At 41.5% G+C, this 19085-nt stretch overlaps 1 protein-coding gene across 2 annotated transcripts; it reads left to right on the forward strand.

The window, feature by feature from the left end:
• Nucleotides 1-160: 160 nt before the first annotated feature.
• On the forward strand, nt 161-16180 carry Atpsckmt (ATP synthase c subunit lysine N-methyltransferase). Of its 2 annotated transcripts, none has more exons than XM_046430362.2 (5): nt 161-308; nt 5062-5351; nt 7313-7406; nt 8572-8622; nt 14426-14451. In XM_046430362.2, the coding sequence occupies exons 1-5, from the start codon at nt 296-298 to the stop codon at nt 14449-14451; spliced, it is 474 nt and encodes a 157-aa protein (XP_046286318.1). In that variant the 5' UTR covers nt 161-295. The 2 variants fall into 2 exon arrangements, with proteins under 2 accessions (XP_046286318.1, XP_046286317.1); XM_046430361.2 differs by having other exon boundaries at nt 168-308; nt 7313-7450; nt 14426-16180.
• The last annotated feature ends 2905 nt before the right edge of the window (nt 16181-19085 follow it).

Here is a 19085-nt window from a genome sequence, read left to right on the forward strand (position 1 = left end):
AGACTAGTTTTACGCCAGACAGTAACTTCTGGAATCAGTGGCCTTTGGGAACTTCTATCATCCAGGAAAGTTGAGGGGGGGCAGTGCGAAGAGACTGACGGGGACTTTTAGAAACACGAGCCAAGAGTAGGCCAAATTTAGTCACTTCTTTAAAGATTTACGATATAGAGTTTCCGAGCGGTGGGTCCCAACGAGAAACTCATTTATTTAAATCATTTTCTGAGTTCTTCCCACCCGACTGGGAGGACATGGTAGGATCCACTTCCTCTCCCTGCGCCCCGCAGGAAGTCTCGCGATGGAGGGAGGAGGTGAGGCCGGAGCGGCGCAGTACTTCCTTTTCGGTGTGGGGCTGGCGGCTTGCTGGAACTCGAGGGCTGCAAAAGTCGGGTGCCCTGTCCTGTCCCGGTGCTGGGGTCTTGGGCCCCAGTGGTCGGCCGGCGCTGTGTGCCGGGGGCTGTTGCGAGCGCCGTGGGGCACGTGCCTCAGCCCTCAGTGCGGTCACAGCCATGCCGCTTACGAGCCGCGTCTTTGCACCGCCCGTTTGGTGCCTTTGTACCTCAGTTTCCCTGTCTGCGAAAATGGCTGTAATGACACTCATATCTACCTTTCGTAGGGCTGCAGTAGGGGTACAGGGAGAAGTGTCTAGTCCTTTGCACGCGGTGTTTAAGTGTTTGCTAAATAAATACACATTTTGCACATATAATCTAGTAACCCGCACAAGGTTAGAAGCTAGTTATGAGGCAAAGTTAAACAGCCTGTTGCTCAGGGTCCTGCTGCCTTCAGAAGTATATTTCTTGTTAATCTTAAATAGATGGTACCATGTCCCTAAATCGCAACCTATAGGTAGATTTATTTGTTGTGGGTTTTCCAGTTTTCTTCACCCCATCTTCTATAGGACAAGGGTTTGCTCCTGTTAATTACTACCAATTTTTATTAGGTCTTGAACGTTGAAATAAATGCATATATTATAACATTTGGAATGGTTGGTGGTCCATTAACTTCTTTTAATGCTTGGCCCACCTTTTGTCTAGGCTTAGGGTGATACATCAAGGGCATTTTAGGTTTTGTAGTAGGGTCTCATTTCTGCCGAGTTGGTGCTTCCTTGTTCACACTGGTGAAGCCTGCAATTCATTTTGCTCATTAGATAGTTGTGAAGAATAGAAAATGTCTAATAGCATCCTTTGTGTAATTTATTTCCTGTTGAAACACAGGCGTGTTTGGAGGATTTTTCCTAATCAATAGCTGATACGCAGCAAAAAGGACACAAATGACATTGGACCAATACAAGAAAAGCCTCTAAAGGAACATAAGCCTTAGTTATACTAGTGTGCATATGCGGTTACACAATGAGCAGCCCTAAGTCTTGTGACCTTCAAATACAAACCCTATTTCAAACATGTGGCTGGTCACAATTCCAAACAAGCAGGATCTTTCTGGCCTTTTTCCTTGAACTTTTTGAACATCTTAGTCCCTGTCTCTGTCTTTAGCTAATCGGAATTTGTCCTTGAAAATTGTGTTTTTCAACCAGTATCAGAAGTCACTGAGTAGACAGGTCCTGGAGACAGAACAGAAGTTAACCTTGTGCAGTCTTCTGTTTTTAAGAAAGTTCTCTTAAATCCTCACCACAGCTCTTCTTTAATACGATGGCTTGATGTTTCAGAACAGCATATCTGACAGAAGTCTCTTGGAATTTACATTTTAGTAAATAGTCCTGTGAATCTGAACATGGTCCTTTAAAAAGGGTTAAAAATCCATTAAAACCCAAATATTGTAGTGGCTTTGCTCAAAAAACTTCAATCTAGTCCACATGTAATAAAATAAACATATCCTTGTATTCAAACACCTGCCTTCCTATTAATCTTCCACTCTGCTCAGCCAGGACTTCCTCACCTTCCACGCCTTGGTTCCAAGGTATGTTTCATTTGCCCACCAGCTCAAATTCTGTTTCTCTGCCAATACCTTACTGGTCTCATAACTGGGATCAGTCTTCCCTCCTGCTACCCTGTATTTCCACAGCATTTCCTGCATGTTACAGTGCTTTTCACCACCTCACCTATCTACCTCAACACTAATACTCACAGGCCACTGGGAGGTCCCGAAGACCAGGAGCTCTTTATTGTATCTTTTGCTGGTTGCATGGAAAGGTTTATGTTTATACAGGTTAAGTAGAATTTTGATTGACTGACTTGTGTGTGTTTACTACAGATGGGTAAACAAAATGTGGTATAGTCATGTGGTTGAGTATTAGCCATAAAAAGGAATGACGTACTGATACAAGAGCCAGCATGGGTGAATCTTGAGGACATTATGCTAAGTGAAAGTAGTCACTGAAGACACTGTATGATTTGATTCCACTCCACTAAGTTCATAATAGGGGACTCTAGAGACAGAAATGGATTAATGGTAGCTTAGGGCAGGATGGGAGGTGGGTGGTGGGGGTGGATGGTAGCTGCAGGATAAGAGACTTCTTGTAATAAGAAAATATTAAAAAATTGGCGGTGGTTGCACATTATCAATGAATATACAAAATAAAATATGGAATTGTAATGTTAAGTGGGCAAATTCTATGTATATGTCAGTAAAGCTATTAAGAAATTGAGCTCCCTTCCCCAAGTTATAGTCTTGAGAATAAAAATAGCAGTTTAACAGTCATTACTCAGTCTCTTAGGCCTGTGCTAAGTCTTCGTCTGTATTATTTATTTAGCTGTTCCACTAACCCTATGGGGATGGTATTATTGATAAGTCTTGTCTTTCTCAATTTTGAATTGGGGTAAAAGAATAACAATTATTTCTCAATTTTACTGGCAAGCAAACCATGCTGTAGTAGCAGTTTACTTTATGTTACCCTACTTAAGTTCTGAGACTCTAAATTGTGTGACTCAGATCCTCTGAGCCACTGTACTATGCAGTTGGAGTGCCCACAGCATGACTCTATAAAGGGCAGGACAAACATACCTTGACCTCTCTAGGTAAACAAATGCACAAGTATAGTGGGCAAGTTCTTCCATTCAATGCCACAATTTATCTGAAATCATTTAAAGAATTTGCTTTCTATCAAATACTTGCCACCTTCTCAAGCTTAATTTTATTTTACCTCTATCACTAGTGCTAGTAAGGAGACTTGTTTTTTTCTCTTGAGTTAGTTTTTCACTATGAAACCAGTTTTGAAACTCCCTCCCCCTCAGGGGGCCTCGGAAGTCAAGAAGAATAAAGCCATGCTGAGCTGGGAATCCTGGTGGTTGGCCAACTTCCCTGAAGTGTAACCCACTGCTGTGTATGCCAACATTTGGGGTCAGAGTACATCGTCCCAGTTCATGGTGACATGGTGTCGTGATGCAGTGGATAGAATAATGGTTCCTCCAACAATGTTTACACTGTAATCACTTTAACCTGTGCAGGTGTGATAAAGGATCTCTAGATGGAGATTATCCTGGGTTATCTAGGTGGGCCCAATGTTTTTACTAGGATCCCTGTAAAGAAAGAGGGAGACAGGAAGGTGAGATAAGAAGATTCTAAGATGGAAACAGATTGGAGTGATGTGGGGTCAAGAGCCAAGGAATATGGGCAGCCTCTGGAAGCTGGAAAACCCGAGGAAACCCATCCTACCCTTCAGGCTCCAGGAGGAACACAGCCCTGCTGTCCCCTTATAGACATCTGAGCTCCAGCACTGCATGGAAATGAATGTGTGCTGTTTCAAGCCACTAAGTGTGTGGTGATTTCTTAGGGCAGTTATCAAACTAAGCAGTGGGCCTTTTGATTGGCTTACTGATAATGAAGCTATGAACAGTCACATCTATAAATGGCAAGGATCTGATGTTCTCCCTCTTGCCTTTTCCTGTTTCCTCTGGATTTTTGTGTTTTAGGCCATAGCCATGAGCAACGTGGGGAGCTACTTGAGGGCAGAGATGGTCTGGTTCGCCGTGGGCTTTGGTGTCTCCAGCATGGTGGTGATTGGTGATGCAGTGGGCTGCTATCTGTGTGCCCAGCCCTGTCCCGTGTGCTTTACCTGTCTCCATTCATTTTATCCTTGCAGTCACCTAGGGCCCCCACGCTATAGTTGAGAAAACAGAGGTTCAGCAATGAGAAAGGAGGGATTCAGGGTCGAAGTAAATTGACAGCTGGTGTCACAGGGTCAGTGGGCTCCAGAGGAGACACACTCCTCCCTCCTGTGCTGTGCTCCTCATTTACCATTTTTAAAACCATATCACTTTTACATCCTGGTAAGAGCATTAAAGGACAAAACTCGAGGATTTTTAAGGTGACACTCATTTCTGTGATCAGTGATGGGAGGGTGTTTGTTTTAGTCTCTGATAATATTGAAATGACTCTTATTTTGTTCTTTTTGGATCTGCTTTTTAAAAAATTTATTACTATACTTAAGAGTTTGGTAAAATCTGATATTTGTCTCTTCTGTTACTTCAAAATTGCATTTGTGAAATGTATTATAGATGCCCGGCCAATTGTCCTTCTTGAATTAGGTAGTGTTTAGACATTTTCATGTGTATTTGTTTACGAGACTTTCTTTGTTCAGAACATAAAAAGCATGTACTAATGGATATTGAAATGGATATTGAACTAATAAATTACTATACAGAGTTTGAATACACTGTTTTCTCAGGTGACTCCTAGACATCAGTAAACCAATATGTTGAGAAGAAAAGATTTTAGTCCTCCATTTCTATTGAATAATTTTCTCCAAATCACTTAAATTTTGTCAATGAAATCTAGAACTCATTGTGGAATCTTAACCTTGTAATTTAGATTATGTTCAGACAAATTGTGTTTTCTTAAAAAGCATTAGTTTATTTGTCAATAAGAATTACAGGCCAGGCACAGTGGCACACACCTGTAATCTCAGTGACTCTGGAGGCTGAAGCAGGAGGATCCCTAGTTCAAGGCAAGTTAGCAAGACCCTGTCTCAAAATAAAGAATAAAAAGAGTTAGGGATGTAGCTTAGTAAACCTTGGTTCAATTCCTGATACTAAAAAAAAAAAAAAAAAAAAAATCAGAAAACAGTATAGTCCTGGATTTCAGATTTGGTTTTTTGCTTTCTCTCTGTAGGTACACTTCCAGAAGCACTGAAAGAAGAAAGGCAGTTGGGACACATTCTGCCCACAAGTTCAGAAGCCAGCAGTGTGAAGAGAAGCCCGTGGGGGTTCCTCCTTACTGGGATTGTAGGTGGAGCACTGGTGGCTGTGTATGCTGTGGCTACACCGTTTATCACACCAGCCCTGCGGAAAATTTGTTTACCTTTTGTGCCTGCAACTTCAAAGCAGATTGAAAATGTCGTGAAGATGTTGAGATGCAGAAGAGGACCCCTGGTAGACATTGGTAGTGGTGATGGACGCATTGTGAGTTATGCCACAGTATTTTAAGTTTGGAATGAGGATAGTTAAAATTTCTCTTTATGTTTCTTGTGAGGCCTATGCAAAGACTTGCCAGATCTGTCAGGTTGAGAGAGTAGTTGTTTCATTTTTTGTTTGTTTGACTAAACTGTTAGAGCACTAGCATGTGTTTGAAATTTTTCTCAGATTTATTTTTTTTTTAAAGGAGGAAGAACTCTGTAACCATGACAGGTAGAAAAGAACAATTTATCAAATTGTTAGAATTCTTTGGCCAGTAAAGGTGGCATAATTAGATGAAACATGTTTGATCATGGAATTTCACAATTCATACTTATTTGCTGCTCAGATGTTTGCTTATGTGTTTCTCAGCATTTATTCATATTTAAATCTGAGTTCCTGTGGGGTAACATGGAGTTAAAATAAGGAGGAGCCAGTGAGAACCTCACTTAGCTAAAGATCAGGTTTTATCAACTTCAGCTCAACTTGACCCCAGTGGAACCTGTAAGTAAAGACAGGGCCACTGACTGGCAAATGAGCCTTCAGTGTGTAAGGTGGCACTGTCCTTAGGCTTCATCCTGATGATGCGCTGGAGAGAAAGACTGAGCCAGAGAGGTGTGCTAGAAGCAGGTAGTGTGGAGACCAGCAGGGTTACACACATCTCACCAGCCCAGTGGACCCAAATCCTGTTGTTCTGTGATCATGACCTGGGAGTATTGGGAAGGCTTTAGGAAGTCACTCTTGTTTTTTATTTTTTAAATTAAAAAAATTAGAAAGTGTGATAAAATATGTTTACCGTCTTAAGCATTGAAAAACGTATACCCAGTGGCACAAGAGCATTCTCCTTGTTCAGCCATTACCACGCCCCTCTGCAGCACTCTTCGTCTCACAGAACTGAACCTCTGAATATTAAACACTAGTTCCCTATTCATTTCCTTCCCTCAACTTCTGGCAACCACTAGTGTTTAAGAAATTGGGAGACGAGTATTGATTAGGAGGAAATGTTTGTGTCCATATTGAATCCTTCACATACATGAAGGGCACCTTTCTGGTTTCTAAGAAAGTGGTTGCCTTGTGGCACTGTAGTTACTTGGGAAGTTCCCTTATGAGACAGCTCGGTAAGGGTGCTCCCTTGAAGAGTGGGGTCAAGGCATATTGGGTAGAGAGATCCCAGGACCTCCACCATACTTACCGCCTTTGGGAGACCAGTAGGATTCTATAGTTGACTTTTTATTTAAACTCACTCATTTTATTTTCCCCTGTTTTTATTATTTTTTATTTTTTGGTACCAGGGATTGAACTTAGGGATGCTTAACCACTGAGCCACATCCCCAGTCCTTTTTAAAATTTTTTATTTTGAGACAGAGTCTTGTTAAGTTGCTTAGGGCCTCACTAAATTTCTGAGGCTGGCATTGAACTTGCAATCTTCCTGCGTCAGCCTCCCAAGATTACAGGTGTGTGTCACAGCACCTGGTTTTTTCCCCTGGTTTTAATTTAAATTGTATGATCGTTAAATGCTAAGAAAATGTGTAACTGATTGCAGATTCTTTACCAGCAGGTCATTTTATTGTTATTACTTGTTCATGAAACTGTCCTCCCAGGCTTGTTCACTTAACGCTGCTGTGTAGCCCACTGATGGAATGAAAAAGGTGGTAGGTTCTCAGCAGCTGCTTGTTGGGGTTGGTTAGACCAGAATTAATTACACAGTTTTCTGAAGCAAACCTCAGTGTCTGTTCTGATATTAAAATATTTGATGAAAGCCAGAAAACTTGAGTTTAGCTGGGTTGGCCATCACCAAATCCACAGGTTTCATAACTCTGGAGACACATTTTTACATAGTGTTTTTATTAAGGAGAAAGCTTTTTGATGGAGTGTTTTAGAATTTTAAGTCTTAAGTAGAAAATATTTATATAATTTGACCACATGTCATAGCTTTTTCTTCTTTTTAGTAAATCTCGGCCTCTTTCCAGGTGATAGCAGCTGCGAAGGAAGGATTTTCAGCTGTTGGTTATGAACTGAATCCATGGCTGGTTTGGTACTCCAGATACCGTGCTTGGCAAGAAGGTGTGCACGGCTCTGCCAGATTTTATATTTCAGATTTATGGAAGGTACGTAAAGTGGTGGAGGATACTTCTAGAAAAATCCAACCAAAAGCTTTTGTATTGTAATTAACATGACTAACAACTGGAAAACGTCTTAAAAGAAAAAAATAGTTAAAATCCAATGAATATTTTGGCATAATTAGATGTATTTTAAACAAATTTTACAAGTAGAACAGAAACTTTTAAGTTTATAATATGATAGGTCATGTGAATTTCAAGAATTTATTGACTAAATTAAAATGTTCTCTTTTGTTTGTTATGGAATAATGAGATTTTTCCATCTTGTGGAAATCCTATAAATTGTCTTGATAAATGTCTGTCTCATGCACGTTTGTGTGTGTGTGTGTGTTTACATGTGTACTTAGACCATGAGGAGAACAGAGACTCCACTAACCATACTGTCAGGGTTACTTCTTGTCCTCATAAAGTGTGAGGCACTTCCAAATTTGAATTTACTCTAGAAAGAGCCCTGTAATTTTCCTGTAAGAGTGCTCCATAAAATGCCTTAAATAAGAGTTTCCCATTGTAATATCTTCATCAGTAGCTTATAAAAATCCACTAGAGTTTTGCTGGCATTGTTTTTCACGCCATATATAACTAAACATTCGCTCCATAGAGTAAATAAGGTTTTTATTGAGCAATAGAATTTTGACTGGCAAAGCACTCCCTCACATCCCCCAGTTTTCAGCTGTTGAGAAGCCATTGTACTGAACTTTCTCCATAGTATTTTAGAGAGGTGGAGGGGTTAGAATTCTGACGATAGCTCAGCATAAAATCCCCGAGTTCTGCTGAGCTGGTTGGTGTCTGATAGAGTGGAGTGGGAATGTGTGGCCCAGGTGCCAGGCTTGACCACCCTGGGAGTCTCTGGCCTTAGAGTCCCTGGGCATGCCCTGCATGGAGTTCCTGAGGATGCCTTAGTTATGGGGGAGCATTTGGAGAACTCAGGAGTTGGACTGGCATGAATGGAAGTGGGAGCATGGTGCTCACTGTGCGTACTTAGTGGGCCACTCTTCAGGAGCTTGTGAAAGCCCACGGCTTGGCAAATTGCTACTCCCTTCTATGCAACAAGCAAGCTTAATGTCTGACTTTTCAGAATTAATCTACCCATTGTTTCCTGTTTCACTTAGGTCACCTTTTCGCAGTACTCAAATGTTGTTATTTTCGGTGTGCCTCAGATGGTGAGTATACCCCGCCATGGTCAGTGTAACCCCTCTCCCCTGTCTGTCTTGGGCGGAGGATGCTACAGGCCTTTCTAGAGCCAGCATGTGGCCACTCACCCATGTGCAGATTGGTGGCCTCCAGGGACTTCTAGGGCACATTGAATTTCAGTTCATCAGTTTAATAGAATAGTTCAGGGCCCTTACATTTAACCATAAAAGATTTAGCCATATTTTTAAACCTCTGTTTGAGATAAAAATCTCAGTGATCCTCCAGGGTCTTAAAATTCCAGTCTGAAAACTTCCTTATGAGGTCCCAGTGTGGAATGCAGTTCACGATTTTCATGGCTGCTCACTTTAGACCAAGCCGAAGTCAGTTGAGGAAGTTAATGGGATGTTCTCTTTGAGTTGATCATTCCTCCCATTTTGCAGGAAGATAATTTTCAGGGTGGATGAGCATTGACTAGTTTCAATTTACTTCAGTTGACTGATTTGCTGAAGAACTGAGTATTGAACTTTGATTTTGTGCTTTAAAAAGTGAAAATACAATAGAATTCTCTTGAAAATGTCCTCTTCAGCCCTGGAGAAGATGGTCAGGCTGGGATGCTTCTGCTGTAATTGCTGGTTTACAGACCAGAGAAAGAAATCCCTTTTTACTTTTCAAAGTCTATAATTGTAGCCATAATAATCTGGGTGGAATTGGATGTTTGCAGAAATGGCACTATATAACTGATACCACTTGTAATTAAAAAAAGGGAAATTTGATTTTTTGTCATTTTATTCAGATTTATATAAAATAAGATGTTTTAGTGCTTGAGAAATTTATTCTTAACGATTAGAACCTTCAGTGTAACATCATGCTCTTTAATTTTTAAAGACAATTTAGAAATGTTTTTGTCACGTATCCTTGAAAGGACTGCATTTTGTATATTTGTGATTTTCATTAGACCTAAAATTGACACTGAACTTGGGATTCTGCACTTTTATTCTGAAAGTGAAGCCAGGTAGCAGGACAGATTCCTGACTATTTAACTATTTGGGGTCATATTTGATGAAGAGTTTTGATTGTGTTTCACTCCTTATTATGATGTTTGGGCTTTCCTTCTTTAATGGAATAATTAGCATTTTGGAGATATGTAACTTTAAGTTAAATTCCACACTTTGTAAAAATAGAAAGTTAATATTTGCTGGGCATTCCATGCTGTCCAGAGAGGTGGGATGATGCGCTGAGCTGTGGGTTACAAGGCCATGCAGCCTTGACCCAGCGGAGGGCAGCAGTGGCCTTTAGGTAAGGCCACTGTCATGTGTGACCTGTGCAGCCTCTCCTGGGGTTTCCTATCATGTTTGATTATAAACAGTGTTTGGAGCTCTTCACTCAAAGGCAGTAAGTGCCTTATTATTTCAATAAGTGCTTTTGTAATTATTGCCCCATCTTCAGTACATAGGAAATGTTAGCCAGGAGCCTGTGGCATTCCACTCTTCCTGAAACCTTCCCTGTGGTGAGAGGATTCAGCTCACCTGCATTGCCCATGTTAGTGTGTTGATTGGGGTGCAGCGTGTGCTGGTGGCTTCTGTTGGCCCAGAAGGTTGATTTTCACATGTGGGACCCTCATGTTTTCAGCCTGCACCAACCCTGCCTAAGTGGAGGAGTTGGGGGAAGGGGAATGTCTGACTGGGAAGCTGGAGGCCAGGTTGGCTCTTGGGGTTGGGCCTGACTAGGAGTCCTTCTGTTAAAAGGCATTCCCATTTTCTGAGCACTGGTATTATTCCAGTCATGGTCAGATGATAGCTCAGCCAAACCAGCACACCATGAAACATTTCCTGTGGCAGCTGATGCACAGGTATTAACGGGAGAGCGAGGACAATCCTTGGAGAGGTACAGAGGGAGGAAACCTGGTTGTATAGATCCTTGACCCTGCTCCTGATGCGCGACTGATTATGCCTAACATCAGGCCGTTGTGGCACTTCCCCACAAGTGTGTTTCTCACGTGATAGGATGAGGATTCTCATTCCGATCTGCTGACTCAGTCTAGGTTTGCAGAGATCACATGTAACACCAGCGTATGCACCAAGCGTGTCCCTTAGGCTGGCCTGGAGTGGCCCCTGCTCACCTCTAGCCTGGCCTGCACCATGCTTCCCATAGCTCTCTGTTCAGCCCCTATCCTTTCAGCCTCTGGACTTCACTGGGCTTCTCTTGCCAGATCCTGGGGCCATCCCTTCCCACTTATATGTTTTCCACCCTGGCCCCAGTGAGCACCTCCTGGCCACTCATGGGCCAGTTGTCCTTTCCTCTGTAAAGCTGTCCTGATCACCTGAGGTGAGCTGTAGCACTCTGTCTTCCATTCTGTAGCACTTGTTCCCCTGTCCTCAGAGGAGGCATCCTGCACCTCCTTGTCTGTTGGCTCTACATGTTTGTGTGTATACACTGTATAGTGACCTCAGGGGTGTGGCTCAGCTGTCCTCGATACATGCCTCCAGCTCATCATCTCTTGGCAGAGCAATTGTCAATAAATACTTGTTGAGTGAATGAATATGGTGTAAACATACCCATTATCTGTACTTTCCCCAGAAAGCTACTAACTGTGAACTTCAGAGAACCACTCATTTGTTTTGTTATGAATTGATGAATGAAAGTATCATTTTCTGATAAAGAAAAGCGGCTCATGACTGAATGCCTATCCTTCTACTCTCTGTTCATCAGTTATGGCCACTTTGCACCTAGCTCTGTTCTGATCCCTTGGAGTATCTAGTGAACAACAGAGAGCACCCCTGCCCTGAGGTTCTATGCTGGTGGGGAGCGTAGGTATTAAATGAGACACTTACATAAAATATATCGTTCATAAAGGGAATAAGTGCTGTGCAGTAACTGAAATTAAAGGAGGGGTGGTGTACACTTGTACACAGTGGAAACTGGCCCTTAGGTCATGAGCTCTTGAAGGTGTCCATGGGTTCAGGTGTGGACCAGGGTGGGTTGGGTGGTGAGAAGTAGCTGGAAGCAGTGTGTGAGGCTTGAATGTGCAGAAGGTGCTGAAGCTAGGAAGGCTAAAGTGACCTGGAGGAGCCAACCGTGGCCTGAGCTCTGTACTCCAACATCTGAGGTCTGGGATACGAGGGCCACCAGCCAAGGACCCCCCAGGGAAGCCTGGTGGCAGAGGCGCTTCCCACCCTAGTGGGCAAGGGGAGTGTGTCTCCAGAGAGCAGGGATAGGTCCAGCACATCTGTGCTGCTGCTGGACATGGCTGATCTGTCTCATGCTTTTGAGCTAGTTCAACTTGTGTTCAAAGTTTTAAAGGTGTAATTAGAATAAGATGAGTTTGTGTCACTTTGAAACCTGTAATTGTATGAGTAATTGTGGATTCCATTCTATAGGCAGGACACATCACTGCTTCTCTTTGTGTTTGATATCAAGAGCCAGATTCATTGCATATTTATGTGTAATTTAGTCAGTTAATTTCTTATGATTGAAATAGCTCCTTTCATTTTTAGGTTTATCTTGACTTAGCATATGACAATCATTTGAAAATAAAAGAAACTATAAAAGAGAAATGAATAATAGTAATATGAATAAGTTTGCAATTATCCTTTTGATGAGCAAAATTACCATAAGAAACCTCTGATATTTTGGAAAAACACACATTGTCTCATTCTTTGCTTACTTAATTTTCCCTTCAAGAAATGAAACTTTTTAAAAAAACAAAACAAAACAAAACCCTTACTGGCTCTTAAGAACAGAAACCTCCCATCCCTAATGGAACTTATCCTTTATTATCTTGGAATTGGTTCTAATGACAAGTTAGGATTTGGCTTACTCCAGCCATAAGTCCTGTGCAGGAGTTTTTCCAAGTCACTTTTATAAGATGTAGATCAGCAATAAAACCTTCAGGGAAGCACTATTGATTTGTTCTTCTTGCTATAGTTGGTTACTTTTAAAGGAAGCAGTTGTTGCTCAGATCTTGGTTTCCAAATATCATTTTTCACTAAGAGGAACTGGGAATCTTTGAGAAATGGCTGATCTGGGGCTGGAAAAGAGAAGATACAAAAGCTTGAAACATTTTGTTGAGCCAGAATATAAGGAAGTACTCAGAATATTTAATGGGAGCTTGTCCAAGAGACAGACAGAACAGCTGTGGGAGGCTTCCAGTGATCAAATTAGGACAATCTGAGCATTAGAATAAACAAGGACAGTAATGTATTATAACTCAATGAATGGGATGAGATCATAGGTGTTCATAGTTACTGATAATTGTAGACAGAGGGAGATGGGGAAGTCTGGAAAATTCTTAAAGTAGAAAGCTGATTCTACATTTAGAAAAAAATGACAGAATTAGCAAGTTGCTACTTTGCAACACTTGTGAAAATGGAACCTAGTGAGGTCAGAATCATCAACAAGTGCTACTTTGAGGGTAGGGGTTGTTTGATGAGCAACAGTTTGTTTGGATCATCTCACAGCGTCTCCCCCGTCAATACTACTCACTTGTCATAAAAGGGAAAATAGTAACTATACTGTGGAGATCCCAGATTTCATCCTAATCCAGTGATTAACATTACCCTCAAGAGCATCCGGGGAGTCCTGATGAGTTCACATCCCTGTAGCTGGGGCATTGGGAACAAACTTGAGCAGCCTGAGGTGAGGACCATTTGATTTATTGTCATGAGAGACAGAGATAGGAATGAGTCCAGATTAAAAGAGATCAAACAGACATTAGAGCTAAATACAACATGTGTCTGGTCTGAAGTCTGCCTTGGGGGAAATGTGATATAGGACACTATTGGGACAATGACAAATTTGGAGTATTATTGGAACTATTGTGGGAATATGATGTTAAGGTTTCTGAATGCGGTGGCTGCTGTGAGTGTATAAGATGATAAACTTTCTTAGAAAATACACACTGAAGTGTTAAGGAGGAAAAGGGTGTGCTATATGCAGCTTCTTCTCAAATGATTTAGGAAGAATGTCATAGAGGAAGAGAGCAAACATGATGAAGCCCACGTGACAGAATGTTCAAACTGGTGCCCTGGGGGAGGAATACAGGACTTCCTTGTTCTGTTCTTGCAAAATTTCTTTCTTTCCTCCCTTCCTTTCCCTCCTTCCTTTTTCCCTCCCTTCCTTCCTTCCTTCTACTGGGGATTGATCCCATGGACACTTAACCACTGAGCCACATCTCCAGCTCTTTTTAATATTTTGTTTAGAGATAAGGTCTTGCTAAGTTGGTCAAAGCCTCGCTAGCTTGCTGAGGCTGGCTTTGAACTCGAAATCCTCCTGTCCCAGCCTCCCAAGCTGCTGGGATTACAGGCGTGTGCCACTATGCCCAGTGCGAATTTTCTGTAAATTTAAAATTATCTTAAAATAGCAAGCTAAATGAAGAAAGTAGGAAAAAAAGTGTTTTTAGGACATGAGGTATTACTATATTTTTAGGACCTACAGATAAATTTCTAAGCAGCTTTTTTTTTTGCTGATATAGTTAAAATGTTGATACTTTCAGCAAATAATAAAACCCTTTTTTATTGGAGAAAAGTCTAAATAGGTCAATAATTTGAAGCTGTTAATGGTTTTAATTATTGCCACAACATAATTTTAGATAGAAACTGGAAATCTATGACATATGTCTGCCAAAAATGGATATTTTATAATTGATACTAGAAGATATTCTTTTAAGTGTGGTTAATGTGTCTTCTGTATTAATGGATTGTTTGATGATGTGTTTATACCTGAAGTGACCTTTTTTAACAAGTATTTTCAGGGCTTCTTGAATAAAAAAGGGTGTTCTGGAATCACTTCTTTTGCCTACCTGCTTACTGAAATAATGGCTGTTATTCTTCACAGATGCCGCAGTTGGAGAAGAAACTTGAACTTGAACTTGAGGATGACGCAAGAGTCATTGCTTGCCGATTCCCTTTCCCACACTGGATCCCAGACCATGTTACCGGAGAGGGGATAGACACTGTGTGGGTTTATGATGTGAGCACTTTTAGAGGAAGAGAAAAGAGGCCCTGAAAACACAATGTGTTTGAGAATCGATGAGAATCGATGCCTCTCTAGTTGTTCAAGTAGGAGACTTCCGAGAGTGCTTTTTTAAAGCGTCGGTTGTCTTTGATTCTAGAGAGACCTACAGCAGTATCTTTAGCAACAGAGCATATTGTTCTTTGGTATGGAATGAGAAATTCGTATTATTTTCCTTAGCTTTTACATAAAACAAATAGAAGTTAAGAAAAACAGGTAGACTTAAAATCCACTTTTAATGGAATATTCTAAAAAATGTACTTACTGCCTTTTTGTGTACTTGGATGCATGAAAATATTAATAAGCAATGGTCATGTTTGTTGGTAGGAAAAATGTTAACAGCTTTTTACATTATAAACTATATGGTTTACTGCTTTAGATCAGGAGAAACAATTCTTAAAGAGTATTAACAAATGTTTGCAAGTTTCCTGTAGCTTAATTCATTCTTAAGATTTTTCTCTTTTTTGTACTTTATGGCAAAATTAATTTTATAACATTTTTTAGGAATAATTTGGCTATTGGATTATTAGGCTAGTAGATTGCTACATTTCATTGAATCTATAATGTGTACATGTGTGTGTGAATGGGTGTGTATATATGTATGTACACATTTTAACATTTCTGGAATTGACATATTTTCCAATTGAAAGTGTTCCATAGCTTTAATTGGCAGTATTGCACATTTGATGCAGTTATACATTAACTTCAACTGATTGCATTTTAGATTTGATCAACTATGACATTCAGAGAGGATTCATGATGCACTGTAGTAACTGGTAATGACTTAGTAATAAAATAACTAATTGTGAGTACTGGTGTGGCCTGACCTGGGTGCAGAGCTCTGCTTTGTCAATAGGCCAGGGACAGTGACTTGCTGCCTCTGAGTCTTCACTTACTGGGTTCCTGTGGCATTGGGATAACAACACACTGAACAGGGACTGGGGACCGATTTGTAAAGCTCACAGCACATAGTTTTGGTTTGCAAATGGTATTTATTATCTTAGGCACTAAGGAAAAGCTTATTCATGGAAGTTGCAGATAGTTTCTGCTAGTTGCTTCTTTATTTTATGAGAGCAGCCATTTATTTAATAATTCTCATTTATGAGAAAAGACTTGACTGATTTAGATAAAAGACAAGTTAAAGAAAACCTTTGAATCTGAGTAGACAACCTTCATATATCTGAAAAATGAATATTGAATGGTGGCTTGAATAATCTGTGCTTATCACAGAAAAGAATTGAACTCCCAGTCACACATCATAACAAAAATGCTAAACTACCTTAATGGAGATTTGATAAAAAAGATGGTTGCATCTTTAACTCAACTGATAAAAATAGAAGCATTTGATAATTTTCATTTAAATGAGAGCTGTCTGGGGACACATTCATGTAGTCATTCGTTCATTCCACATGTTTGAACTGAGCATCTACTGTGATAATCCTGCAATTCCATGGAGATTAGATGGGCTGGACCTGGGCCTCATGGACTTCCTCTTCTGTAAGCGGGGAACAGACAAGTAAGCAAGCAAGCAAATGTAGTGTGTGTAAAATTCTCTGAAATAAAGAAGCTGTGAAGGTATTGAGAGCTCTGTGTGTGTTTGGGATGAGGGGTAGGAGTGGTGGACATCTGTTGACTACTGCATTCACCCCCTTCCCCAAACCCTGGGTCCTATGAGAGGGAATTCTCCCTGAGGTATGTAGCTTTGGTGGGAGGGTAATTCTTGGTATCTGGCTCTCATTTTCACCTTCCACTCTAGCCAGTCCTATAATTTTTCTGGGTATACTTGGAGAAGGACCCGTGAAGTCACGGTGGGCAAAGGCAGGATTTTGAACAGCGTTGGGAGTATTCAGCACTCCTCTGATGTATTCCTGGTGGATTTCTAGAGGTGCCTGACTCTTACAATTCGCAGTTTCTGGAGTCTCTCCTTTAGCTCCACAAATGTTCCTGTAATCTCAGAGCAAAATAGACCATTTCATAGAAGTGTTATAATTCTGTAAGATCTTGCTTTTTTAAAATTAAAAAAATTTTAAATTGTGGCTTGTTAAGTAAATGGTACAATAACAATTTTTCTATAGAGGTTATTGTGCCTTCTCTAGATGATCTGAATTTTTGTCCATTACTAGGATAATAGGATAATTTGCTCATGACACAAGACTGGGAATGAGAGCTGCTATGTTGGCTGTCAAAAATAGGATTCATAAGTGTCTGTATGTGCTGAAACCAGGGGCCAGTGCTAACATGATAAAATTTAAAGTTATAGAAGAAATAATGTGGATAGCACAATGATACGAGTACTAGCCCAGCATGCATGAATGTATGAGGCCCTGGGTTTGATCTCCAACAGTGCTAAATAAATAAATAAAATAGGAATACAATGTGGGGGTGATTCTCCTCAACAGGCCCCTTGGTGAACAGACTGGTCATTTCCATTGACACATCTGAATAAATCTTTCTCCTACAGCATGATGCCCAGGACGTGACCTCTGTGTTCTCCAAGTGTGGCAGGTGGACCTCCTCAGACTCTGAGGTCCTGGCATTCAGAATTCCTCAAACGTTTAGCTCCACCAAGTACAGGTAAAACCAAGTAAAGATTTAAGAAATGAGACCCTCTTCCACATTCACTGTTTTTCCACCATTACTGGGAGATGGTGTGCCCTGTGGCAAGTCATACCAGGCAGAATAGAGGAAATGCAAGATTCCTGACATTTAAACCACATGTATGCCATAGTACCTTTCCTGACGGCTGGAGGTTCAAAGACCTGGCTGTGAAGGAAGGAGCGTTCTGAGGGCTGGAAGTCCTCTCAGCTGTGCTCTGATATGTTTTTAGCCTCGCCCTGGCTGAGCACATTCCAGGAAAGGCCTCTGTCGTTGCAGAATACACAACTGGAGTCTACTTAAAGTACCTCTCCAAGGATCGTACCCTTCCCCTCCTGGCTTTGCACATGCCCTATAAGGCAGGAATAGCTGGAGCTTTCGCTGCCATTCTGTAACCATGAGGGGGAATGTGGAGATGAAAGGCAAGGCCAGTGAGGAAGATTTGGTCCTGGTGATGCTGCTGAACCGGTGAACTGACTCTGAGCCTTCTACCTCAAGGCATCATCTTAGGTGAAGCCATTGGTCCTGGCCTTCATGGGACCCTTAGGGGAATGAAGGCAATAGATCACCTTGGGTCAGTGTTGCCTGGCTGTATTAGTCAGGGTTCTCTAGGGGAATAGAATCAACAGGAAGTCTAATTATAAAAAGGGGATTTATTAGGTTGGTTAGAAGCTGGACAGTCCACAATGGCCATCTGCAAGCTGGAGAGCTGGCAGAACCAGTAGCTGCGCAGTCCAAGAGGGTGAAGCCCCAGAACAAGAGGGATCAACAGTTATACCCTAGTCTGAGACTGAAGGCTTCTGGAAATTCTCTGGAGAATCATTGGCAGAGTCTGCTTTGGAAGAGTGAAGAAGCGAGTCTGATATCCTCAGATCATTGATTGCAGCAGTAATCAGGAGCCCATTCAAGAAGAACTGAGCTTGCATCTGCTGCTGCTTCCTTGTTCTTCCAACTTCTTAAAAATTTTTTTTATAGTTGTAGATGGACAGAATGCCTTTATTAATTTTTATGTGGTGCTGAGGATTGAACCGAATTCCTCACTCATGCTAGGCAAGCACTTTGTCACTGAGCTACAGCCCCAGCCCATGTTATCTAACTTTTATTCCATCCAAGCCATTATCCTATTGGATGGTGTTGCCCACGCTTAGGGAGTCTCCACTTCAGTTGGTTATCCCACATGCCAGTCATTCCTAGACACACCCTCATTGACTAATTCAGAACTCCCTTAATCATTGGCATCTCTTAATTCAATCAAGTTGACAATTCAAATTAACTATTACACTGGCAGTAGTGTTGTCAAGTGCAGGAACTGGTAACTGAGAAGAGCCATACCTGGCACTCTCCTGGCTCTCCCTGCTCTGCTAATGTTCCCTTGGCCCCCAGGAGGAAGGGGGATTGAGGGAGCCAAGTTGCAAGGGGGAGGCGGTCTCTGGTGGGTTGGCTGGAAAGGAAGGTAGACCTCCCCCAGAAGTGATGGTGGGAGATCATTGAGTGGGTTCCAGAAGTTCCCCTGCAATACCTTTGGATGGCAGCTGGAACTGTGCCTGCATGGGGAGGTCACCTGGGTCATTGGGGCTCCTTCCTGGCTCACACAGAGGATACCTTTGTTGTGATCTGTCCCCACATGAACAATGGATTAGATGGATGAAGTAAAAAAATAGAAATAGAAAGTGCAACAGAAGAAGCTTCATCAGTAAATGGAAATGAATTCTGGGTGTGTGTACCCCCCCCCCCCCTTGCACAGTTAAATAGGCTGTAAATGTCTGCTCTGGATGAGAGGATGTTTGAGGCAGTTGCCATGCAGAAGACAGGAAAGCGACGGATGTTACTGTGTGCCAGGGAGCCTCGTGTACTGTTTCCTCCCATTATCCTCAGGTAGGTGGTGCAG

This window comes from Marmota monax, unplaced genomic scaffold (assembly GCF_021218885.2).
Source record: "Marmota monax isolate L192 unplaced genomic scaffold, Marmota_monax_Labrador192_F-V1.1 WCK01_AAM20220418_F8-fsc00082, whole genome shotgun sequence".
Classification (NCBI taxonomy): domain Eukaryota; kingdom Metazoa; phylum Chordata; class Mammalia; order Rodentia; family Sciuridae; genus Marmota; species Marmota monax.

Bases quoted from the DNA above. Each gene is read 5' to 3' on its own strand.
- Atpsckmt (XM_046430361.2), top strand. The intron at 5,352-7,312 runs GTGAGTTATGCC...GCCTCTTTCCAG, and splicing joins GTAGTGGTGATGGACGCATT to GTGATAGCAGCTGCGAAGGA. The intron at 8,623-14,425 runs GTGAGTATACCC...TATTCTTCACAG, and splicing joins TTTTCGGTGTGCCTCAGATG to ATGCCGCAGTTGGAGAAGAA.